Source organism: Eretmochelys imbricata, chromosome 3 (assembly GCF_965152235.1).
Source record: "Eretmochelys imbricata isolate rEreImb1 chromosome 3, rEreImb1.hap1, whole genome shotgun sequence".
Classification (NCBI taxonomy): Eukaryota; Metazoa; Chordata; order Testudines; family Cheloniidae; genus Eretmochelys; species Eretmochelys imbricata.
In genome coordinates this window covers 91,693,802-91,720,930 of record NC_135574.1, presented here as the reverse complement: position 1 = coordinate 91,720,930, position 27,129 = coordinate 91,693,802, and the positions used below count along the sequence as shown (strand labels likewise).

Here is a 27,129-nt window from a genome sequence, read left to right as displayed (position 1 = left end):
GGGGGTGATTTAGTGTGGACTATCAAATTTATCTTCCCTTTAATTTATCTTCCAGCCATCCTTTTGGGTTTTATTATTGTAATGGAATAAACTAAGCATTTGGTGGACAACTGAATAAACAATAGCATTGTTCTTCAGTCCCTTTCAAGAGCACATGGGTCCCATTCCCTGTGACTGTCATCTTATGTTTTCAAATTTTTCTTTATGCCTCCCATTTAATCTCATGATACATATGTGGCTAAATTGGAAAGAGTCCAGCGAAGGGCAACAAAAATGATTAGGGGTCTGGAACACATGACTTACGAGGAGAGGCTGAGGGAACTGGGATTGTTTAGTCTGCAGAAGAGAAGAATGAGGGGGGATTTGATAGCTGCTTTCAACTACCTGAGAGGTGGTTCCAGAGAGGATGGTTCTAGACTATTCTCAGTGGTAGAAGAGGACAGGACAAGGAGTAATGGTCTCAAGTTGCAGTGGGGGAGGTTTAGGTTGGATATTAGGAAAAAAATTTTCACTAGGAGGGTGGTGAAACACTGGAATGCGTTACCTAGGGAGGTGGTAGAATCTCCTTCCTTAGAAGTTTTTAAGGTCAGGCTTGACAAAGCCCTGGCTGGGATGATTTAATTGGGGATTGGTCCTGCTTTGAGCAGGGGGTTGGACTAGATGACCTCCTGAGGTCCCTTCCAACCCTGATATTCTATGATTCTATGTAAGCGGGGGAATAGTCCCGCTATTGTGGGGAACTTTCCTGGCTTCTGCATTACCCCGGTAAGTGGGCTAGTGAAAGGATCTGAGTCCTCGCTTCCACTTCCTTTACCCGGTGGCTTCCCTGCCCTTGAGGACTCCCCTTCCACTCTCCTATCTGGCAGAGTCCTCGTAACCCCAACAAGGCTGGGCCCAGGATTCCTGGGGGGCTCGACCCCCCCAACCCTGCTGTGATTACCTAGGACGGGCTACGGTGTACCCACTCCGGGGTACTCTCTCTGCACTGGGCACTTCCCTGACCCACTGGCCATTACATACAGTTTAAAGCAAATGCAAGTTATTTAATCAACAATTAATTTTAAAAAGAATAAGGAAAAATGGGAAAGGTTAAAGGAAACACATCAACCCGCTCTGTGGCAGGGAACATTACAAACAATGTCTCTGGAATGTCAGGGCAGTTCACAGTCTGTTCCTTGTAAGTCCCAGGCCTTTTTCTCAGGCCTGGCTGTGCTGTAGGGATGCTGTGGGTTGGACGCTCGCTCTGGTGGTGGCCACATGCTCTCAGGCTCTAAGTGGTAGGACCCTTCTTCCCAGTGTCACCCCTGCCCTGTCGGGGTTACAATCCAAACCTGGCCTGCAGAGCCTCTTGGCTGAGGCATCTCCCTGTGCTGGAACCACTGCCCAGGGTCCCCTTTGTTCTCCCCACCTGCTCTCCAGCCCCAGCTCCACCACTGTCCCAGCGCTGCTGCTGCTCTGCCTCCAACTCCATGGGCTGCTTCTTTGGCCCCTCTGCCTCTGGTTGCTAAGCTCTGCTCCCAGGACAGGTCTGCTCTGCAGGCTACTTCTGTGACTCTGCTCCCAGCACTGACCTGCTTCCTGGGGTGCTTTTCTGGCCCCTCTGGCTCTGGTTGTTGCAGCTCTGCTCCCAGGACAGGGTCTGCTCTCTCTGGGCTGCTTTTCTGGCCTCTCTGGATCTGGCACAGCTCTGCTCCCCAGCTTAGCTTGGGCCCCTGCTTTCTCCTTAGCTTGGCCCCACTCTGTCTGACTCAGGCAAATCCAGTTCACACGGAGGACCGGGACCTCCCTGGCCTCCTGACTCTCTGATTCGCCTGCCCGTCCTGTCATTGAGGCTGACCTGAAGCATTGGCCTCTCCTCATTGTTCCTGGGGACTATGAGTCTCAGGGTCCTGATTCCCCATCAACACTTCCCCCCTTTTTAGTACTGGGAGCTAGCAACTAAAACACCCCCACTGAATGTTAGTAAGGGGGCAACAGTCCCCTTACACACAGTGTACCTTCTGGTACGTACATAGTGTGTTCAGATTTCCCTAAATCTTGTGATGACAGACTTCCCCTACTCCTAATTCTTTCTTACTAGTATATTTCAGCATTTTTATTGCTGGGTTTTTCAGAGGTCTCCAAGACATCATACACTGAGAACTGCCTAGGCAGAACCCTGAGTTCATGTGGAGCTCTGCTGGCTTTTAGCTGTGCGCCAGGGTTTCATGTGGGTAGGCTTCTGTAGCTACGTTTCTCAGTACAGCGTCAGAGCTTTAGTATGTTCACTTCTGGAATATGTAAAGTACATCAATTTGAATAACACTTTTTTTGTAAAGGAACCATTCAGTGCACAAGAAATACTCATTACTTATAGCACTGCAAGCTGGGAACGTGCTGCTTTATTCAACTACATAGCAAACAGAGCAGGGGGAAAAGACAGGCGAGCTAAACAGGAAGTAAGGGAGGGCTAGATCATAGCTGCAGCTCATAATGTTCTGAATAGCCCTTGATGATCACTTGACTACACCCTGGCTTGAAGTGGTTTCCATCATATACAGGGTTTGAAGTTCGGGTCAATGGCTCTCAGCACCCCCACTGTACAAATTGTTCCAGCACCCCTGACCACTTCTGGTGTCATCAAAAAGCATTTATTTTTCTGTAAGCGGACTGCTGCTGCCTCAAATCTTCTCCAGTGTTGATAGATGTTCAGTGTCATTTCTGCTTGTGATGGCCTTGGCAAAATTCCACATGTTGACAATATTCCATATGGCAATCTATTGTGTGGTATAAGCCCCTGTGGTTGTTTCTAGGGGTAACTTTTTTTGTCTTTACAATCCTGCTCCACCTCATCAGTTGGTATGCCTGCAACATGTCCAGCTTACTAAATTTTTGAACTTCTGCCTAACACTGCCAGCAAGTCCTCCATCCATGGAATGGGGTAATAGTCTAACCTGAAGCCTTGACACACCTGACTTTATAATTCCCATAGATATGGATGGTCTTGGGTTTAACCACAGAAACTGTACGTGTGACCCATTCAGAAAATTGCACTGGTGAAATACCTTCTTTTCCAGTCTGTGCAACTCTGTCTTTTTTTCTGAAACCTTAAGGAACTGGAGTTGCTTTAAAGTATTTGGTATGACCCCATCCTGGGTGTAAATCCTGGCTTTTACACCATCCAAGGTCCCTAACCTTTCTTTAAAAGTGGCTGGGTGAGCATATAGGATTTCCTGGAATGCTGGTATTGTGCTACGATCTAATTTGAAAATTTCTTCCCAGTTTAGTTTTAGTTCTTGGAACCAGTCTCAGCCTCCCAGGTTTTGCCTTTGTCCCTTGACCACTAGGACTGCTAAATTTTTCTTTTGGCTTTTACATTTTACAGGGGCAAGCACAGCATCTACTTCCTTGCTGGGTTCTCTGCTGTAGGCACTCAGGGTCATTCTTGCATTCACTATCAGGCTCGGTTCTGCTTTGCATTGTTGATATGTTTGTAGATTCATTGATTGAGGTAGCTGAAACCCCTGTATTTAACTCTACTGTTACTTTGTAAGGTCCCACGTTCTTCCCTTATAGACAATACATAGTGTGTACCTCCTTTGTGTCTTCCTTTCTGCTTTCTTCTGTTTGCTCTGTTTTTTTCAGTCTACCCCGTCTGGGCTTGAGATGCTGTTTGCTTTGCATCATCTGGCTGAGTGTCCAGTCTTGAGGCACTTACGGCATTGGGCTGTCCCTTGCAGCTGGCTTAGCATTTTGCATATTGAATCAGCTTGATTGTCCCTGCAGTCTAAGTGCAAATCTCGTAAGCTTTTCACTGCTTCCATTGCTGTTGCTAATTCTGCTGCTTTGGGCCAGGTTAAGTTCCCCTCTGACAGCAGTTGTCTTTGAATTCTCTTATTACTGATACCACAAACAAATCTGTCCCACAACATGTCCTCTAGGACGCTTCCAAATTACCAATATTCCATTAGTCTTTTTAGTTGTGACACATACACAGGTACACTTTCACCTTGCCACCTCATTCTAGTATGAAACTTGAAACATTCTGTAATAATGTTTGGCTTTGGCATGTAGTACTCTGTTAAAGTCTTCTGAAGGTCATTCAAACTCTTATCTCCTGGTTTCTGAGGTTGTAATAAACTCCTTAAGAGACAGTGGGTTTTACTGTCAGACACTGAGGAAAATTGCTTTCTGTTTTGTCCTGATCTGTAATCTCATTTGCAATAACATAGTGGCCCAATCTTCCAATATATTGCTGTCAATCTTCATGTTCTGAATTAAACTCCTCAGTTTTCCCATGAATTACCATTTTTATCTTCTTCCTCCTCACCAGTTTTGTGAAAAGACCCACTCAGCGCATAAGAAACACACTTTAGTTGCAGTGCTGCAGTCTGGGAACCTGCTGCTTTATTCAGCTATGTAACAAACAGTGGGAGAAAATGTGCACTAACAAAACAAAGTAAGGGGAGGAGGTGGAGCATGGCTCCAACCTCTAGTATTTTGAGTATCGCAATTAACCCTTTGATAATCACATTACTACACAATTATATTTGATACCATAACTATATCCTTTGAGTACAGTAGTATTTTAAGATGGAAAATTTGCAAGCTAAATCACTGAAGCCATTAAAAATATATCCTATGTATACAAGATACGCTTTTCATAAAACTGAGGGGAAGATCTGAATCATAAAATGGTAATTTCTTATCTTTTTAATTCAACTTTTTTAGAAAATTTACCAGGTAGTATACAGACAGTTTCAGCAAATTTGTCATGTTGTTGTTGTATGCCAACCTGCGCTGGTAAAGAAGAGTTGCATTTTCTTTGGGCTAGAGGTTAATTAACATCATTAGTGGCAAATAAAATCAAAGCAAAAACTATACTGAAGATAAAACTGAAAACAAAAAAAGCTGGATGGGTGTAAATTTATTACTTTCCTATTTTGTGAAGTTTTGCCTTTGTATTTCACACATTGCTTACAAAGTAGTAAATTTGGCTTAAAAATGTAAATTTTTGCAGTCCATAGAAACCCATCTGATCCGGAAATCTAGTGGAGGTCTGACGTACATTGCTGAGTGGAAGGGTGGCCTGCTTGAACATAAAATGGGACATCTGACGTGTTTTGCTGGAGGCATGTTTGCGCTGGGTGCAGATGGGGCACCCAATGATAAAACTGGGCGTCATATTGAACTTGGTGCTGAAATTGCTCGCACGTGTCATGAGTCTTATGATCGTACAAGTAAGTACAGTATGATGAATTTTGAGAGATTAGCTGTGCTTTAATCTTTGTCTATAATTCTGTCCTGGTTAAAACAGGTGCAGAAGGTATTGTATGGAACTCTGTAAAATTAATGTAAAGTCCTTTTTGTTCCCTCATTTAAACTGTTGTTTTGCTCTGAATAGTGACTCTACAAATGGTCCCTCATTGTCAACAGAGATGCTGTCTGTGTCTATTGCATCTCATCTTCTTTCATTAGTGACAAAAATATTTTTGCTCCCTCCAGCTCTGTTGAGCCCACCACAGATGAAATGGATTCTGTTAATTTGTGCATACATAGAACTATTAATGAAGTTCTAAATACAAGGACAACATTCTGTTCAGAGTTTCTCCTGTGTAACATTTAGACAGGAGGGTTACACAAAGATGACTGAATGCAGAATTTGTCCTTCAAGATCATTCTTAAAGTTGCTGAAGCAAGAAGATGAAAGAACCCAATCGCGGTGAATTTTCCAGAGCGAACTGGAAAAAAATCAGCCACAATACACATGAAATATCCCACAATACAAGTTTTACAGTTACTCTTTGGAGTAGAACTGCAATTTAAAGCATTGATACAGCATATCCCTTTTGACCCAGCTATTGGGATTTCCCAAATATAACAATTATAAGGAGGAGTTTGGTCACCCCTGGCTAAAGTGTTGACTACATGTGTAATGTTAACTTCATATGAAAGTATGATTAATGTTTAGTAATTTACATAAACTGTCATGGTTTGTGCCTGAAAAGGAGCATTTGTAGGTTTTAATACTTATATTTACAGTGAAAAAATACTCAAACAATTAGAAGATGTACAGTTAAATTCCTGCATACAAAATCATTGCTAACATTGTTATACGTTTAATTTTTATTGTCTAGGTATGAAATTGGGACCAGAAGCTTTCAGATTCGATGGAGGTGTAGAGGCCATTGCTACAAGGCAAAATGAGAAATATTATATCTTGCGACCTGAAGTTCTAGAGACCTACATGTATATGTGGAGGTTCACTCATGATCCAAAATACAGGCAGTGGGGATGGGAAGCAGTAGAGGTAACACATTTTGTGGGATTGTGTGGTGCGTTTTTAGTTTGTTTGTTGAGAGAGAGTTCTCCTATTACAACTTAACATCTTGATAAATGATTTACTTTTGCTACTATTCAGTAACAGGAAACATGCTCATTTTGTGATTTGTTCGTCTAAAACAACAGGTAATGCAGTAAAATACTCTCTGGAGATTTAGATGAAATCAGATAATTTTGGCTTTGGCTAAACCCAGTCTTCCCAGTTATCTACATCCATAAAACACCTCACAGTTTTTCTTTGTTAGTTGCCTCTTAGGCCAGAAATCCTGCAGGTCTGTACCAGGTGCATAGTCAGGGCTTATTGGGGAAATCTGAGCCGTGTCCGCTGTATGACCACTAATATGCACTAAAATTGATTTTTAGGGGAAATTTACATTATTAAATGTTTTGCAGAAAGTGTTGTGTCAGGGATATTTAATAATTGCATTTTGATGACACAGTGAATAGGTTTCTTAAAGTAAATTTCAGCCAAGATTTCAAAAGTGACCAGAGATTTTTGACAGCCAATTTTAGGAGTCTCAAAACTTAAGTCACTTTTGAAAATCTTGGCCTTAATTCATATTGTTTAAGGCCACAAGTAACCATTAGATCATCTAGTCTTACCTCCTGCATATTACAAGCCACTGTGTTTCACAGTTACTCCTGTACTGAGTCAAATAACTTGACTAAACCATAATTTGAGTTGGGCTTACGCTTCTCTTCCGGAAAGGCATCAGTCTTGATTTGAAGACATCAAGAGATAGAGAATCCACCTCTTCTCTTGGTAGTTTGTTCCAAAAACCAGTACTCACCCTCATTGTTTAAAGTTTGTGCCTTATTCCCTAATTGAATTGTCTGGTTTCAGCTTCCCATCTTTGGTTCTTGTTATATCTTTATCAGCTAGATTAAAGAGTCCTTTAGTACCTGGTATTTTCTCCCCATCACAGTACTTATATAATATAATGAAGTCACTTCTCAATCTTGTTTTATGAGCCAAACTGACATCTTTAAGTCTATCACTGTAATGTATCTTCTCCAGCTCTCAAATTGTTTTTGTGGCTCTATTCTACTGTCTCTCCTGTTTTTCAACATCCTTTCTAAAACGTGGACATCAGAACTGTATTCAGTATTCCAGGCTCAGTCTCTCCATTGCCATATACAGAGGTAAAATCTATTCTCAACTCCTGCTCGTTATTAACCTGTTTATACATCCAAGGATCGCGTTAGCCCCTGGTAGCCACAGCATCTCACTGGGAGTGCTTGTTGAGTTGTTTTCCACTATGACCCCTAGATACTTTTCAGAGTCACTGCTTTCCAGGATACAGTCCTTGTTCCTGGATTATTAATTTTGTATTTGGCTGTATTAAAACACATTTTGTTTGAATGGGCCCAGCTTACCAAGCAATCCAGATCGCTCAGTATCGCTGCCCTGTCTACTCATCATTATTTATCATTCCAGCACTCTTTTCTCTCACCCACAAATTTTATTAGCGGTGATTTTATATTTACTTCCAGATCATTCAGGTAAATGTTGAATAGAATCAGACCTAGTTCTTCAGAAGCTCAGTAGAAATACCCCATTTAGTGTTGATTCCCTATTTATGATTATTTTCTGAGATCTGTCAATTAGCCAGTTCATAATTCATTTAACATGTGCTTTTTAGATATTGTGTAGTTTTGATTTTTTTAATCAATGTCATGTAGTACTAAGTCAGACATTTTACAAAAATCTAAGTGTGTTACATCTACATAGTTACTTTGTGACCCAAACTAGTAATCTCATCTAAGAATGAAATCAAGTTTGTTTGACAAGACTTATTTTCCATAAAACCATGTTGACTGGCATTCATTATATTCCTATCCTTTAATTCTTTATCACGTGAACCCCCTATCAGTGTTTTCCTTATTTTGCCTGAGATTGATGTCTAAGTAAGAGACCTCTTGTTACCTGGCTCATGCCACTTACCTTTTTGGAATACTGGCACAATGTTAGAACTCTTCCAGTTTTGTGGCATTTTTCTGATATGCCAAGATTTATTAAAAATTAACTCAATGGGCCAGAGATCTCCTCAGCCAGCTTTTTTAGGACTTTTGAGTGCAAGTTATTCAGAACTGCAGATTTTAAAATGTGTATCCCTGTTGTTCACCATCCTCCTTGGTTAATAATGTACTGGAAAATGCTGCTCAAGCTTTGGCTGGCTACCTGCACTTTCTTATCCATGATCTTTTTGGGAGCTTCCTTCTCGAGCCTTTGTCTTCATCTAGTAGTAGTGGTGGTGGTGTTCTCTTCTTCAGTGCTGGGTTGAAAATAATTAGCATCACTATAGATACCTGATAAGTTTCTGCATAATGTGAAGATTCACCAGCTCAATACATGGAGAAGCTCTCCCTATCTCTGTTACAAATTCAATATAAGTTATAGATTCATAAAGTCCAAAGCCAGAAGGAACCATTCTGATCATCTAGCCTGACCTTGTGTAGGGATACAGGTCATTGGACTTCGCTGAATTAATTCTTATTTGAACTAGAGCAAAAACATCCAATCTTGATTTAAAAATCAAGTTGTTCCAATGGTTAATTACCCTTGCTGGTAAAAAATTGAATCTTACTTCTATTTTGAAGCTGTTGAGCTTCAGCTTCCAGCCATTGTAACTCATTCTGCCTTAGTCTTCTAGACCAGGGGTCGGCAACCTATGGTATGCGTGCCAATTTTTAATGGCATGCTACTGTCTGCCGGACCCGGGCAGACAGCACCTTGCCACTAAAAGTCGGGCCCGGCCCGCTCTTTTCCGGACCCCCACCCACCGCTCTCTCCTTGCAGGGCAAGCAAGCTTCCCCCTCCCCCAGCCTCTTCCCCGAGCGTGCTGGATTCCTGCCCCTCCTTCTCTCCCTCCCTGTGGCTGATCAGCTGATGGCCCTTGCTATGGAGGGGGAGAGGTAAAAGTTTGGTTATGTTGGGAGAGAGGTAGTTTGGTAAGCGGACATGGGTAGAAAGGGAGTTAAAGGGCATGTTGGCCCCACAGAGATGTCAAAGTTAGGTTGTGTTTTGGTAATAAGCGTGTGACTGGGGAGGAGTAGAGGGTATGGACAGTTAAATAACTGAATGTATCATTTTCTTTTCTGGATTTGTGTCAGGTATGGTTTGTGGGGTGGGTCAACCCTGACTACTTCACAGTGACTTTTTTTGGGTATTAATTTGCTAGTTTCCCCTCTAGCCCCAGGCCGTGAGCCCATAATTTGAGTTGGGCTTACGCCTCTCTTCCAGAAAGGCATCAGAAACTAGTCTTGATTTGAAAACATCAGGAGAGAGAGAATCCACCTCTTCCCTTGGGCACACCCTTTACTAAATAATTTTTCATCAACACTAATATGCCCTGATTCCACCCCTTCCCCAAGGTCCCCAGAGCAGAGAGCTTTCTTTTTTGCTAGTTTTTTAAATTAATAATTGGCGCCTGGAGTTTGGCAGCGAAGAGGTGAGGGGGAGATGGGAGGTCAGATGTGGGTGCTAATGCAGGGGCTGACAGAAATTTTATCTATCAGTAATTGTACATAAGCTCTTGTTTGTCAACCAATGAATACAGATCCTTCTTTGTTGTAGTGTAAAAATCTTTTATTCACACCTGGCTTCCATCAGTCAATCAGTTTGTGTGCGCAGCACAAACTTTCATTAACTTTTAAAATAACCCTCAATCCAACATCTAAAACAATTACCTGTTGCACCATATCTAATCAGAGATTACCAAAATATGGGTACATGGAAAATATTTTAAGAGATATCTGTCAACAATGAAAAGTGGGACTACTACCAAGGAAAAGTTCAGCCAGATCCCAACTTCAGTGACTTCCCTTTAAAAATTTATGAAAAGAAACCAAATAAAAATTATATAGAAAATTCAAAGGTTATAAAAACTAATCCTATGTGAAACACTATTATGTTATGTTGACTCATATTTAGTTTGTGATCCACTCTAACTCCCACATCCTTCTCTGTAATTCTCCTTCCTAAGCAGTCCTTTCCCATTTTGTATTTGTGCAGTTGATTATTCCTTCCTGAGCGTGGTACTTTGCATTTATTGAATTTTATCCTATTTATTTCAGACCATTTCTACAGTTTGTCAAAATCATTTTGATTTCTGATCCTGTCCTCCAAAGTGCTTGAAACTCCTCCCAGCTTCATATTGTCTGCAAACTTTATAAGTGTCCTGTCTATGATATTATGATTATTAAAATCATGTATGAAGATATTGAATAGAACTGGACCCAGAACAGATCCCTGCAGGACCCTGCTCAGTATGTCCTTGAAGCTTGGACCTGACAAAATACATCCTAGAGTACTTAAGAAACTGGCTGAAGAGATCTTTGACCCATTTAGCTTGACTGTGAACCATTGATGACTGCTCTGAGTAGTTTTGTAGCCAGTTGTGCTCCCATGTTTAGTAGGTTCATCTAAGCTAGGGACATATAGCTGCATTTCCCTAGTTATAGATATATATGAGACAGTATCAGAAGCCTTACTAAAGTCAAGCTATATCACATCTACTGCTTCCCATGTCCAAAAGTCTTGTTACTCTATCAAAGGAGGATTTTAGGTTGGTTTGAGGTGATTTCTTGACAAATCCATGTTGACTGTTTCTTCTTATTTTATTATCTTCTAGGTGCTTACAAACTGATTATTTGTTCCACTATCTTTCTGGGTACCGAAGTTAAGCTGTCCGGTCTATAATTTCCTGGGTTGTCCTTATTCCCCTTTTTATACATAGATACTTTATTTGCCTTTTTCCAGACCTCTGGGATCTCTCCCGTCCTCCACGAGTTCTCAAAGATAATTGCTAATGATTGAGAGATCTCTTTGGCCAGTTTCTTCAGTAGTCCATAATGTGTTTCATCAGGCCCTGCCTCCTTGAAGACATCTAACTTGTCTAAGTAATTCTTTCCCTTTTTCAGCCTCAGATCCTACCTCATTTACACTGTTCAGTTTGTTAGTTGTCTAGTCACTGCTAACCTTTTTGGTGAAAACAAAAACAGGCATTTAATACTTAGACCACTGCTGCATTTTCAGTTATTGTCTTTCCCTTCACATAAAGTAAATGGGCCTACCCTACCCTTAGCCTTCCTCTTGGTTCTAATGTATTTGTAAAATGATTTCTTGTTACACTTTGTCCATAGTTAATTTAATCTCATTTTGCACCTTGGCCTTTCTAATTTTGTCCCTACATGCTTGTGGTGTTTTTTATATTCATTCTTAGTAATTTGACTTTGTTTTCACTTTTATATGACTCGTTTCTGGTTTCAGGTTGTTGTAGATCTCTAGATTAAATCAGGAGTTTAATGATAATTGAGTCTAATATGATGGAATCTAATAGACTGTGCTAGAGATCTTTCTTTGAATACCTGGTAGGATTATAGGGACAATCCTGTGATAGAGGGAGCCCTATTAATAAAAGGAAAATGAGATTAATATAAACTGTCACTTAGAAATAAGGCACGCATTTTTAACCATGAGAATAATTAACTATTAGAACAATTTACTGAGAATTGTGGTGGGTTCTCCATCAGTGACCACTTTACATCAAGATTGGATGTTATTCTAAAAGATGCACTCTAGGAATTATTTTGAGGAAATTCTCTGGGCCTTTGTTTTATACAAGGGGTCACACTAGATGATCACAATGATCTCTTCTGGCCTTTGTATCTATGATTCCATGGAGAATATTTGAAAGGGTGATCAAACCTTCTTGTTTCCTCACCCTGAAAATTCAGTTTTGTAAAAAAAAAGTTACTATACTATACTATTTCTTCTATAAACTTGTTTTTTTGGGGGTTTTTTTTCACGTGCTGGTCCTTATGTCTGTTCAATAAATGGGTACACATGTGCATCATACACCTATAACTGAAAAATCTTGCAAGTCGTATCTGCTGGTCTGAGCCAGCATCGTGGATTGTCTCATGCTAAGCACCCACGCAATCCTCTGCTTTTGAGTCCAGTCCTTCTGAGGGATATTTTCAGCCCAGAAGAGGATGTTATCTCAAGGAGGAATTAAATCCCTTCTCTGACCACACACCAAAGCTTCCTTCCACTGGCACTGCAGGACCTCCAGTGGAAACTGACCCTGCCCTTTTATCAGCTGAATCTGATGTCCTGGATGAACCCCCAGAGAGGTTAGCCCAGACAGGGCTTCAGTTGTTTTGATGGATCCCATCCTCAGCCCAAGCAGGATTATTCTCCAAAGGACCGCTGGTATCCTGCTTTGCCCCTCCCACCCCCCCAACCAGCTTTTGTGACCCTTCATGCTGGCCCTATTGGGGATCATGGGATCCTTTTGCCCAACACCCTGGACCTGTACACTCTACCAGAGAATTACTCTCCTCCTCGGCAACAGCAACTGGCTGTGCAGGACTGTGTGGAAGAGGAAGATGACAAGCTGGATACGCCAGTACTGGACGTACCAACAGGAGTAATCTTCCTCACCCAATGAGGCAATTATTCAGTCTTCACCATCCCCACCTGATGACCATAAACAATACCAATAATTGTTGCAGAGGATGGTGACAATACTTCAGATCCCATTATAAGTTCAGGATATAAGCACTTGGATACCCTGCAGCCTATAGGACCCAGTCAAGTAGCTCTCCTAGTGAATGAAACCATTATAGAACCAGCTAGAACATATGGCCTACACAGGTAACATGTACCTTATTCCCCTAAAAGAGCTAAGAAACATTACTTTGTGTCAGCAAAAGGGACAGAATACTTGTTCCCCCATCCTGCCCCAAAGTCCCAGGTAGTACAGGCAGCCATGGAAAGATCCAGGCAGCAACACACTAAAACCATTCCTGTGGACAACAGAGCGAAACAACTGGACCATCTCATGTCCACAGGGTTGGTTTTTGGGTGTTGCTGCTTGGGTCTTTCCATGGCTGCTTGTACTACTAGGGACTTCGGGCAGGATGGAACATTCTGGAGTTCAGAATCTCTAACTACAAGGCCCTGTTAGCGACATATGACTTTATGAACTACTCACAAGACAAAACTCCCCCAGGAGGAAAGGGCCCAATTCCAAACCCTTGTTGAGGAAGGTAGAATTGTGGCTAAAACTTCTTTGCAAACTGCAGTTGGTGCGGCCAGTACCCCATCAAGATGTACAGTGACCACTATAGTAATGTGATGATAGTTGTGGCTTCATCTTCAGGTTTCTCCGGACACGTTCAGAGGTCCAGTGATGACTTAACTTTTGATTAAACCAATATCTTTAGGGAGAAAACAGATGGGTTTTTGCACTCACTAAAAGACTCTAGGACAGCTCTCTGCTCCCTGGGCATTTATATGCCAGCTATGAAAAGGAGGTGTCATTAACAGGTGTATGAGCCAACACCCTTCTGCAGTCTACCACCGAAGACCATAAAAATCACCACACAAGCATTAGAGCATGCGGAGTCCAACATATGCAGTCCCATCCACCAAAGGCAGATTAGCGTTTGTGGGGCCTTGGACTAGAGGAAGTGGGGAGCCCTCCCCACCCCTTCTGCCTGCAGTTCTCCCCTCTTCCCCCCCCCCGCCCCACGCTCCTGCTAGGGAAATGAGGTTGGGGCATGGGGGCTTTTCCTGCTCCCCCCCGCCCCTCCCCCCCATCTGCCCGGCATTTCTGCCAGGGAGCCGGAGAAGTCCCAGCACCCTGACCCTGCTCCCCGGCAGGAGCGCTGAGCGGTTGGAGTGCAGGGGCTCCCCAATTGGCGGGGCCCCTGGGCATGGGCCCCATTGGTCCAGTGGCTAATGTGCCACTACCATCCACCTTGACAACAGCCATCCAACCTCATCCACCAGCCAAAGGTTACTTTTGATGGGTTGCTTTGAGTTGCGACCTTTAACAATGATGCCATCTCCAACCTGTTTCCAAAGTCTGTTTTGGTGGCCACCTTGCATACTCTGGGCACAACTGGAGGGCTATAACAATGGACAAGTGGATACTAGACATCATCCACTTCGGTTATACCATAAGTGTCTTTCCCCGCCTTCTTCAAAACACCCTTCCCAGCCCCTCTTCAAGGACCACTGTTACAAGGAGCAACTCTAATAGAAGGTGGACTCTCTTCTGGTTCAGGAAGATATAGAGCAAGTGCCATCTCAGCATCAAGAGAAAGGGTTTATTCAACTATTTCATAGATCCAAAGAAAAAGGAAGAATGGAAGCCCATTTTTAACCTATGTCAGCTATTTATTTATTTTTGCAAATGAAAATTCTTCATGGTTATGCTGGCATCAATAATTCCCTCCTTGGAGGAAGTCAAGTGGTTTGCAGCCCTCCAATGTGAAAGGTGTTTTCATCCATCCCACAGACAGTTGTTCAGTTTTCTGGTAGGACAGGAACATTACCAGTTCAGAGTACTTCTGTTTGGGCTGGCAGCAGTACCCAAGAACTTCATGAAGGTCTTTTCAGTGGTCGTAGCACAAATGAGATAAAATGACTATACCATCTTCCTGTACTTGGACAAGTGGCTTCTAACGGGCAGATCGTATTTGGAAGGTGTCGGCAACCTTGTCCTTGCACCACTTCCTGGCATACTTGGGAACGTGCCTAAACATGGGGAAGTCTACTCTGACTCCCAAATATCTCATAAACTTTATAGGGGCACCCCTGGACTTGACCACAGTGAGGGCCTACCTCCCAGCAGACAGATTCCATACCAAGAGCAGTCTGATAAAAACAAGTCACTCGTAAACCCTGAATACCAGTCTAGGTCCATCTTTTTCTGCTAAGCCACATGGCCTCCTGTACTTACATAATTCTGTTCACCAGGCTACATCTCCATTGTCTGCAAGCCTGGCTCAGGGCAAGATATACATCAGACAGACATAGCATAAATGCTGTAGCAACAATCTCCATCAACATCAGTGCTTCACTTACCTTTTGGACAAACCTGAAATACATGTATTGGAGTCCCTTTTCTGCCTCCCACACCCAGCGTGACAATAATCACAGATGCATTCCTCATAGGTTGGGGAGCCCACATAAGCAGTCATAAAATATGTGGACACCTCGGAAGGCCAGGATGCATATCAATCTCTTGGAACTAATGTCAGTCAGACAGGCCTGCAATGCATTCCTACCATTCATACGATCCCAATGTGCCTAGATAACGTCAGACAACATGATGCCATATAAACAAACAAGGTGGGGCAAGATCCGCTGGCCCCAGGTACTTGGTGCACCTGCGTATCCACATGTGGAACACAGATAGGGACCATCCATCTCACAGAACCTCCTTTTATAGTTAGTCACCTCCATTTTTGCTTTCCCCATAAATATATAATTATGCCAATATATGCACTCTGTCAAAAGTAAAAATACAACAATTTTAAGTATATTTATCTAGTTCTGCAATTTTCAGATCTTTCCCAAGGACACTATGACAAAAGGGTTCTCATTTAGCTGCAGTGTAATTGGATTTGGCAGACTAACAGTAAAATTGACAGAAGATTAATTTTCTTTAACTTAATTTTTTTCTCTCATGAATTCAGGCATTGGAACAACATTGCAGAGTAGATGGTGGCTATTCTGGAATTAGAGATGTTTATAGCAACCATCAAAGCCATGATGATGTGCAGCAGAGTTTCTTCCTTTCAGAGACCCTCAAGTAAGTTAGTAAGGAGACTTAATTTATATTAATGAACCTCTACAGATTTTCTTTACAGATGAGTACTTAACATTAGTAGTCTTGACATTCAGGTAATGTAAAATCTGACTGGAACAGTATGCAGCTTTTGTTACATGGCAGGCAGATAGATTGCATTTTTATTTATAAACTGAATTCTGTGATTTTTGGAAATATCTTTACCTCGGTTAAAGACACTTGATATTTATTGTTAAGAAATTACATCTCACAGTTTTGATAGGTTCTAGTTATACATGCCAATATCAGTACCACTGTTTTACCAGACAAGATGGTGAGATTGTCCTCTTGTACTGAATACTTTTCATGTCAACTATGGAGCAGAAAAAAAGGAACTAACTTTTATGGTAAATTCACACAGACTTGATAAGAGAACAAAAAAGGGGCCGTCATTCGCTCCTCAGCTTTTAATGAAAGAAAGGAAATCTTGCATCAATCTTTTTTTCCCCATTTCTTTCTATTCTTTGCAGCCCAGCCTTGTATAATAACAATGTAATCCTGCAGTTTCTACTGAAAGTGTATTTCCCTAGTGGGTTTTAATTTTGTGTCTATACATGTGGGATTTTTTTAAGAGCATAGTGTACAATCTAGTATTCTGTCTCCATAATACAGTCCTTTAAGCCAGCCATGTGAGGATTTTGACCAAACAAACTTTTTATGGCTTCTTGGAGATTTTGCTCTCAACTATCGTTGAGCCCACTGGGTTTCTGATCATATTAGTTTGAATAACCCGTCTGAAACCATGCTCCAAAACACACTTTTGTGAAAGAGTTAAAAAAAAAAAAAAACACTTACCAGTCAAACAGCCTTTTTGATAGTTTTATGCAAAGGGAGGACTGAAGAGACAAGTTTTTTCTGAAGCCTAGCATCTCCCACAGTTTTCCTTCGGATGGGCTATTCCCATTCTGTCTGCTCTTTCTGAAGGCAGTTGAAAGCTGTAGCACAGCCTGTGCTAGCCACGCTCCTTTCTCCAGCCTGCTGTCAGATCATCTGCCTCCACCACAGCAATGAGTGGATGTTCCCTTTGTTTCTGAACTTTCCTTTGCCTTCTTATTTTTTCTTTGTTTTGTTTTCAGGCTGTATCGAGCACCCTTCTTTGTTCTTTCCTCTGCTCCTCCTCTTAAAGCAGGCATTTAGCGGCACATGGCTGAAGCCATCTGGAGTAGTCCTCCCTTTCAGGGATGGTACAGCAGCCACATGAGCACTGGACTAAGCCTAAAAGGTGCACCATTTGTGAGGCAGCTTTAACAGGCTTTACAGAGGGCAAGTTATGCCCTGCCTGTTCTCAGCCAGCCAGCCCTAGCACTGCTAGGATACAGAACTTTGAGTCAGACAGCCATGTTGGTACCCCATCTCCTCAAGAAACCCTGACTCCCCCACAGAAATGCCTGAACAGAGGAGACAGAGCAGAATAGGGGGAGGTCGTAAGGATGAGGGAGGACTTAATTCAGATGCCCAAGAGGATAAGTCCTGGGGCAATTCAGGACCATAAGAATAAGACACTAGTAGGGCTACTGTCCTACCCCAAGTCCTGAAATGGGTCCTAAATGCTCTGGGGGTAGAAGCAGGCTCACAATCAGCCCCACCTTCTTCTCAGCTTGATTCAGAAAAATAGCAGTGAATTCCCATCCCCCAACCTGCTGGAGTGGGAGTCTACATGGGAGGACTCCAAGAGAGAAATTTCTAGAGGACTCATGACCCTGCACAAGGCTAGCCACAAAAGACCCCAACCAGGGCACAGTCTACTGGCCTGCAAAGCACATAAAAAAAATATTAAAATATCCAAAAGAAATTTTAAAGGGTAAGAAAAAGTACAAAAAACCAAATAGGTATTCGTCCTCTGACCCAGACACCGCCTCCTCTACCAAGGAAGGAGATCTATTATCAGACTCTGATTATGAGCAGGACACAAACAAAATGCAACCAAGTTTTCAACCCCCCTTGAGAAGCTCGAAGCCGTGTGCAAAAAGATTGTATCCATGATTCAGTTTCAGCCTGAGCATGCCCTCAAGACTTGGAGCAAATACCTCCCTTCCAAATATTGTCCTTAGGCAGCGATTCGCCTGCATGCATCCTTTGAGGAAGTAATCTGGGGGAGAGGGAATCTCCTGGAAAGAGTAAATATGTTAACAGCCATGTTCTCAACTTCTACAAGCTTCAAGATCCAAAGGAATGCTCTCATAAATGTACCTAAGGTTGATGATGCCATAGCTTCTCTACCAAAGGATATGGTTATTCCATCCAAAGGGGACTTAGTCCCCAAGAATCCAACAAATAGGAAGGTGGAAGCCACCCTGAGAGCAGTGTCATGGCTGGAGGACCTTAAAGCCCTTACAGACAGAGATCAACCCAACTTTACATCTATACAACATCATTCATGGCAGATACTTCAAAGGATGCTATGAGGTTTTCTGCCAGGGCCATGGCATCCAGCTCAGTACCCAGGAGACACATATGACTTCCTACCTGAAAGGTAGATACTCACTCCAAACAAGTTCTGTGCTCATCTAAATTCACAGGATTTTTTCCTCTTTGGAGAAAAATTGGACAAAATAGTGGCTGAAAATGCTACCAAACTTACAGTTCCTTACCCTCTCCAATTAGTGCTCTAAGAGGGGACTACAAACCTTCTATCAGACAGAGATGCTCCTTTTCATCCATCTTCCTCTCAGAGGTGCCAGAGGAAAGATAACACATGTCAAGGGAAAAGCCTTCGATGGAATGGAAAGTGAATGGAAAACCTAGAGATGCTCCCGCAACCTCCTGGGGCTCATTATGGCAATCAGCATGTGCCTCCTCCCAGACCTGAGCTTGGGAGACAGGGTTTCCCACTTTCTAAATTAATAGCTTGTTTCTACCGCAGATAAGTGGATGTAAGAGACAAAGTGCACCGGGGTGCTCCCTCAAGCTACCGGCTCCACCTTATCTCTCCCTCATCCAGTTGTCATATCATCAATGTCTTGGAGCTTCGAGCGGACAAACTAGCTATTCTGAGATTCCAGAGCCATTTGGAAGGGAAGCATATCCTGGTCCAACCCCATAGTTGCATACGTAAACAACCAAGGAGAGAAGAAACGTAGCTCTACATTCAGAGGCAATGGAAATAATGGAATGGGCAGAAAAGACACTCCCTTCCCTAAAGGCAATCCACATAAATGGGGAGCTGAGCCAAAAGGTAGACTGGCCATCACAATGTCAATAACCCAGAATGGTGCCTAAACCAGGAAGTCTACAATCTGACGGCACAGACTTTCGGTCTTCCTTCAGTCATCCTGATTACCAGTCACAAGAATGCAAAGTTACCAAAATACTTGACCAGGAAAGCAGACCCCTATCTGTGGGGACAGATGCTGTGTCACACAGATGGCCTCAAGGCCTGCTGTATGCATATTCCACCCTTCCCTCTCATAGGGAAAGTGATCCAAAAAATAAGATTAGAAGAAGCAAGGGTGATCATGCTAGCACACTGGCTCAGGAGACCCTGGTTCTCCAGACTGAGAACTGAAGCTGAAACCACCATTGCAGCTACTGGAGAGGCCAGACACTATTTATCAAGGATTGGTCCTCCATCCAGACCCAGATAGTCTCCATCTGACAGTTTGACTGTTGCAAGAGAAGTGTTAGCCACGCTTGGCCTATATTCCAAAGCGATAGAGACTCTGCTGTGTTCCAGGAAAGCTTCCACACTAAAAGCCTATTCCTCCATCTGGACCAAAGTCAGTGTTTGGTGTCAAGCACAGAGGAAAATCAAAGAGATCCTGGGATTCCAGTTATTCTGGACGTTGTTCAAGAAGGAGTTGATAAGGGACTTCAGCCAAACACCACAACAGCCCAGGTGTCAGCCCTCAGTAGCTACTGTTTGCAGGATCCTTGGGCTCTCTGGCCAAAAACCTTCAGTTATCGGGTCCCTCAGAGTAGTTAAACTGTCCAGAGAACAGAACTGTGGGAGATGTTGTGCTGAAGATTGGAAATTTTCTTACCTGATCATTTCTTTTCTGCTGTTAGTGTCTCCCACAATTCTACCCACCCTGGATGGGTTTCCAGATGTGGGTCGACATTTTATTTGAATAGTTACAGTATAAGCAAGGACTCACTGCACCTAGTTACTTTGTTGGCATTGGAATGACTTTTATTAATTATTTTCTACAAGTTTTTACACAGCTTTGGAATGAATCCTCTGGCAGCAGGCTGGAGAAAGGGGCGTGGCTAGCACAGGCTGTGCTAAAGCTTTGAACTGCCTCCAGAAACTGCAGACAGGAAGGGCAGAAATTTTTCATTTTATTAGAAGGCAATTGAAATCCGAATGTACCAAAGCTATTCTAATATGTTTTATAACATTTTTAATCTTTTTGTTTACTTAAACGGTGGCACTTATTCATTTAACTAGGTACTTTAAAATGAGACAGCATATCTGACAGCTTACAAGTATTCTGATTTCCATTGCCTTCTAAAGGGAAAGCTGATCCTTTTAGTCCTTTATAGCCTTGGGAGCCTTGTATACACTGTTCCTATCACCAGGGAAGTTCCACCTGTGTTAGCAACATTCGGAAACCTTTTCAGACAAACCCTAGTGTAGACAGCCAATGTGGCAACCTCAGTTGAAAGTGCCAACTGCACTGTGCACTGAATGACAAAGGTAAAGAAAGATACAGGGGGTTCTAAAAACTATTTTGATTATATTTTGCTATAAAACTTTGTAATTTAAAAAATGTAAAGTACTTTAAAAGGTTAAGTATAGTGGCAAGAATTAGAAGGTCAGCATTTGCCAACAGTTCCCATGCAGTGGTATTTGAGTGTACAATTTATATATATACTACAGTATCTCCAAGATCTCTGTGTGTAACAGTGAGTAAGTGTTGTTGCTTTTAATGGTGATGATTATTAGTATTAATATAGTCCTATTTAGTAAACGTATCCACAGTATTGTTCCAATTCCTGTTTTTAATCTAAATATCATACCTTGAACCAAATCATGCTCTTATGAGTAAGGCAAACAGGATTTGTGATGCAGTACATGCAGTCAGTTTTCTTTTGATGCATGTGGTCATTTATAAAAGCTTGTCATGACTGTATATTGCTGTAATAATATGTAACCAAAAAGAATGAAACAGAAAAAGAAGTGCTGTTTAACTTCAAGAACCTAGACTTTATATCTTTTTTGTTTATCATAACAGAAATTTTTACATCACCACCTGCTACTGTCAAGCAGTGAAGCCAATTTTAATTAAGTAGTCTCAATGCTTGGTGCCAAAACGTTAGTAACTGTCACTGGTTGATAATGTTTTACTTTAGATCTGCTACCTAATATTTCCATCAATAGAAGTGGGGAGTTAATATTTATCCATGAAAATGAATTAGTTCCATCTTTCTCTTCTTTAAACCTGAGGTTGTTTCATGGTGCTCTCATGTTACCCGTTTTCTCTTGCCAGGTACTTATACTTACTGTTTTCTGACGATGATCTTCTTCCTTTTGAACATTGGATCTTCAACACTGAGGCTCACCCTCTACCAGTTCTTCACAGAGATGATGGGAAGAAGGAAGAAAAACACAAATAAAACAATGTTAAGTTAATTTTTGTTTCATTCCTTAGAAATTTCTTTCCAATATTGGGCACACGATGCAGTTTTACTTAAATTCCTGAGTTTTAAGCCAACCTTTTTGCAGTCTGTTATATTTGCCAGTAAAGATTTATGAATGGACCTAAATTCATTACAGCAAAACTTTTAATCTTATTTTTCCAGCTGAACCACTTTTTTTTTTTTAAGAAATCTGACGTCTCTAGACTTCATTAAGCTGCAGTGTCATCTTTGCCAAATAGAAGAGAGGGGTCTGCATGTGACTTGTTTCCTGTTTCACTTTTGTTTTGACTGCAAAATTCTTTCCTCCTCTGTGAGGAGATGTCTGCTTTAAGCTGTAATATTTTGCCATGTTGCAAAAAGCCATAAAGAATTAAGTATAAAGAGCTTTTTTTGTTGTTCTATGTTAATTTTGTTTTGTCTGTCTGTCACCTGAGACAAATCTTGTAACTGTGTGACAGCCTCTTCTTATGCGGGTCTATCAATTGGTAAAATATCTTCTGAAGTTTTTAATTATCAGTGAAGTCTACATAGGAATAGTTTAATCTGATGCAGACACAATTCTGTTTAAAACTGCAGTATACTTTGAATTGAACCTAAACATTTTTACAAATCCATTACATTAGTTGGACAGATCCTAGTTTTTATTAAAACTCACATTTTTGTTTTTGTTTTGTTTAGAATATCACTGCAAACTGAATTGTTTCTTCCGTTTTCTAGCTAGAGTTACTATCACTTCTATAATCAGTTTGGTAAGAGCAAAATAAACAATTTGAAAAACTGGCATTATTGAATTATTAAAAAGGGAATCATATCTTGTTTATAGGTATTTACGTAATCTGTTAGCTTTTTCGTTTGACTGGATGTGTGAGATAAATAAGATGTTATGAAATCCTTTCTAAAGGCTACAAATTATTCTAATCAGAGAAGGGGAGATGATTTTTTAATCTGTTGTGATCTTACTTTTCAACAATTCCATTTGGTTTAGATTGTGACCTAAGACCGTCAGGTGGAACAAAGTAGTATAAAAAGATTATCAGAACAGGAGTTCTGAATAGCTCAAAGGAAACTTGTCTTTATAAAAAAAAAAAAAAAAAAAAAAGTATTGTTTGCATTGGAAGATGGAAATTGACCAGCAGAGAATTAGTACATTTTGGTATCCCAGAACTCTTTCTTCCAAGGATGACCAAAGTTATAGAAATATAACCTGTTTAAAAGTATTCTTCAGACATAAGACCTTGATTACCAAGAAAAGCTACTTTTAATGGAGTCACCAAAGAGAAAAATCAGGCACAATTCCTTTTCTATTGAGATGCATTTTGGAATAGTTTAAATGAATAATTCATATAGATATTAGGAACTTAACTTTTGCAGGCAGGGTGACTGTACTGTATGTTCAGAGTAGGATGTGACCACTGGCTTCCCAGCATGCAAAAGCACACTATTAGGTGATGTGACTGCAAAGAAGCCAACGTGGTTCAGAACAGTAATTCTCAATTTTCTTTTAAATAAGTGCATATGATGACTCAAATGTCCTGCTTAGTTATTTAGGCACTATGGTTCCACAACTGTAATTAGGTATAGATCTTCTTTCACAAAAGAACAAGAACCCTTTTTTTCCCCTTAATGCTGGAAGTGCTGCAACATAGGGCTTTTTCAGGTAAAAATTAGGAACAAAGGAAACTTATTACCATCATGTCCTGCATTTTGGAGAAATCCATATCCCCTCCTCTGCAGATGCAAAGGGCCGTTTACAGCCACACATGTGTTGTTCCGCTGGTACAGAAAAGGGTGTATATCCCATGCAATCTGCCTGGGTGGAGGCAAGGCTGGAGGATCCACTAGTAGGCTAATCCTCCCCCTTTGGGGTTTGGCGAGAACATAAAGCCTTTGTAAGGCAATGCATCATTAGGCTGAGCCTGCAGAGAGGACCTGCTGGGGGCTACACAACCTGGGTGTGGAGGGAGATTCCTGTGCCACACACACACTTGCCCGGCGCCCTGCCTGGCTACTCTTAATCAGTGCTCAGATCAGGATTTGAGCCTTCGTTATCCATATGTGTATTCATTAAAAAAAATATCAGTGACGAGGTATCCACATTTTTAGGTGCCTTGTATTTGATAATTTACCATGCTCCATTAAAATGCACGGTAAATCTCCCATTGACTTCAGTGGGCCAGGATTTGTATCGTTTGAGGATAATATTAACTATGTCATCCTTTTCATTATGAGATGCACCAATATAATACAAGGTGGTTTTAAAAGGAATACAAGTCCATCTAATTTTGGAGTGCAACTAATTTTTTCACTTCCTTCCACTCCAAAAAAAAAAAAAAAAGGCAATATTGAATTTTTATCCAGTTACTCCATAAACATCTTGTGCTGCCTGCTGTGTAATTTTCATGTGCGCGCTTCTGTGGGTCTCATTTCTTTTAGTCAGATGATAAAACCAATAAAATCAGAAAAACCATATTTTGGAGACGTGTTTTGTAAACCTGGTTTTTACATTTTCTTGATCAGGGTCTTCTACACCCTTAGTGATCTTGGGACAAATTGCGGGAAATTTATTGTACATACAGATTTCCCTTACTCCCAGCAAATAAAGGTAAAGAATGCAAAATGGTTGTATAAGTTGGGTTCTAAGTGTTTAGATATTTAAATTTCATGTTGATTTCCCTGGAATACAGAAATTTTGAAGAGTGTAATTTTTCTGGTTTGGGGGTTATGATTTGAAAGAGCACAAAGTTGATACGTGATTCTGTTGCTGACAACATATTTGGTATTCAGGTGTACGAACTGCACTGTATTGTACCTTTTGTAAACTATGTAAGTAGACAAGAAGATTGTACAACCTGTAGAGTTTGCCAACTGTAAGAATACCCTATTTTGTAAGTTCAGGAATATTGATTTTTTTAAAAAAGAACCCCAAAACACCAAAGTGTGAAATGTTCTAGTGATCACCATTTAATCAGTCCGCTTTTACCAACAGTTACCACACGGCTAAAATGGTATTTTCCTAGTATTTACAATATGAAATTAACTCTGTGGAAACTGATGATTTAAAGGCCACTGTATATGTAATTGATAATTCAGATGGAAGAGAAACTGCTGAATTTTGAAAAACTGTAAACAGTGTATCAAATATCTTTGTGAAGACATTGCCTAAACTCTCATTCCTTTTCAGCATATAACAGTTCAGTTAAGTTTACATGTTAAATTCTAAATGGTGAATAATTTAAATGGCACTTAAATTAAGTTGCAAAAACAGTTGTTTTGATTGTTTGTGGAATGAATATTGCATATGTTTGTTGTATGACAGTTCTACAATACCCAATGACTCACTGTTTCTATGGTGACTTCATCATATGTATTATCCATTTCTCTCCATTAAATTGTTTTTGATTTGTACATATTCCATTTAGTCTTTTCCACCTTTATATAAATCTCTGACGTAATGAGAGACATAACAGATCAAGATGCTTAATTTTTAAGAACTATATTTGTAAAAATTTCTCTATTGTGAATAAAGTCTTTTAATATATCTGTTCATTTTGTTAGTTTATTCTTTGTATTACTAAGTGGATGAAGGTCCTGATCTTACAAGAATTACAGTAAGTATTTCAGAGGCTTGTAAATAAGTGCAGAAGAAATGCAGTAATCTGCTTCATAGCCCTGGTTGGGACACTGTTCTGCTGAATTCTGATCAGTAGCTCTGATAAATGCAGAATACTGTTAATAACTTGCTAAGGTATTGTAATTAATCAAAGGGTACCAATTAATGTCTGTGAAATAGGGTATAGAATTGCTGCTATAACAAAAATCTGTGGACACTAAATCAGTCCTATTGAAAAAATATTTATTAGTAACAAAAAAAGGGCAAAAATGTGGTAACCAACAGAAAACAAAATGAAAAAAGATACAGGAAATTGGGCGGACAGAGATGACAGGGTAGTTGGGAATGATCTAAAAGAAGGTCAGTTCTGAGAATGATCAGAATATGCATGCTGTGGGGATCACAAGCAGACTTCAACTAGTTCCCACTTAGGAATACAGTAAACACTGCTTTTGAAATGACAAGGCTGTCAGATTGCCCAGTGTTATGTGATCATGTAATGAAAGGTTATCATTAGTGTATGTACTAGAGGATAGAGGGACAGTTGTCATGGGAACTGTGACTGCATTTTGCAGCTTTTGAGTGAGGGTGATTAAGATCTCAACCTTAATGTTGAATTAACAGATTTTTTGTTTAATATATTTTAGCTTATTCTTATTTTCTTTTTAATAAAGAGCACCACAGTCAACTCCAAAAACATCTGGTAAGCGAAATAATTTTGATTTTTACAGGACATATTTCTAAATATCACTTTAAAACTAAGGGCTTCTTAATTTAGACACACTAGTCAATTTAAAAAAAAAAGTTATTTAAGATAATGCACCTGCCTCAAAATCCACTTGCCAATACATTGTTTTACATCCACATCTTTCTGTTTTTTAAAATGCATTTGTCTCCGTGTTGCTGTCTCACAGGACCACACAAATAGGAGGAGGAAACAACTAACTATGTACAAAGTGCTATTAAATGAAAAATACAATCTTTATCTAGTGGAAAGTCTAACCAAATGATTAAATACACTATTTTGAAAACATTTATTTTACAAATGTGGATTAAGCCATGTGCCAAGTTGCATTAGAGGAGCAGTGTCCGATGTTTGGTTTTGGAGGTGTTAAATGACTGTAGCAAATTGCCGGTATGAATATGATGGGTCCCGCGCTTCCTCTTCTTGGAGGGGGAGGGGGGTTCAGGGCGCAGTTTCCTGCCCCTGAACTAGGGTATCTACTGTCCCACTGGTAACCCATAGAAGGGTAGTGGAGAGGGAGGGACCCGGGCCCACCCTCTACTCCGGGTCCCAGCCCACGGGCCCTAGGGATAGTGGTAAACCACTTGAACTAGTGCTTCCTTCCCCTGGGCTACTTCCCTCTCCTGCTCTTCAGCTTGTGGGGCTTCCTGCGCGCTCTCTCTCTCTCTCTCTCTCTCTCTCTCTCTGCACAAGCCGGGTGTGTCTTTACCTAGGGTCTTGGTCTTCTAGCCAGCCACGGCACTTCTCCAAACTCTCCTCTACTTCAACTCCTTCAAACTGCTCTCTGCTCCAACTCCTTCTCCTGGCTGATTGAAGCTGGGGGGTTTTATCAGGTGACTAGCTTCAGGTGCTCTAATTGGCTTCAGGTGCTTTTAATTAATCTTTAGAAACCTTTCTTCCCTCTACAGGGAATAAGGCTTCTCCTCATCCTGGGACTTACATATTTCTCCTATATCACTCTCCTGCTGCCTTCTGGCCATGCTGTATCACATGACATTGAGTAGATCTTCAAGTCAAGACTGTAAATAGGCAAGATTCATAGCTCCTTCCACTGTCTCCATCTAACTTTCCCTCCTATTCTTCCCACACTGCTGCATCCACCAACTCTTCTTTCTCCTATTGTTCTTCCCCTTCCCTCTCTACCTGACCTAGCTTGGAGATGTGTCTGTGAAAAGGAATGTAGTCAAAGAGCGGCTGGGCTCAGGTGAACAGACTTTTAGCTTGGG

At 41.1% G+C, this 27,129-nt stretch overlaps 1 protein-coding gene across 1 annotated transcript in view; it reads left to right on the top strand.

Moving 5' to 3' along the window:
• Positions 1–25,088, top strand: part of MAN1A1 (mannosidase alpha class 1A member 1) — a 212,820-nt gene extending 187,732 nt beyond the window's left edge. Inside the window, exons 9-12 of the mRNA XM_077813005.1 lie at positions 5,000–5,219; positions 6,117–6,289; positions 15,817–15,932; positions 21,398–25,088. Of these exons, the coding sequence (XP_077669131.1) occupies positions 5,000–5,219; positions 6,117–6,289; positions 15,817–15,932; positions 21,398–21,524 (636 nt within the window). The 3' untranslated portion in view covers positions 21,525–25,088. The remainder of the gene's footprint in view (positions 1–4,999; positions 5,220–6,116; positions 6,290–15,816; positions 15,933–21,397) is intronic.
• The last annotated feature ends 2,041 nt before the right edge of the window (positions 25,089–27,129 follow it).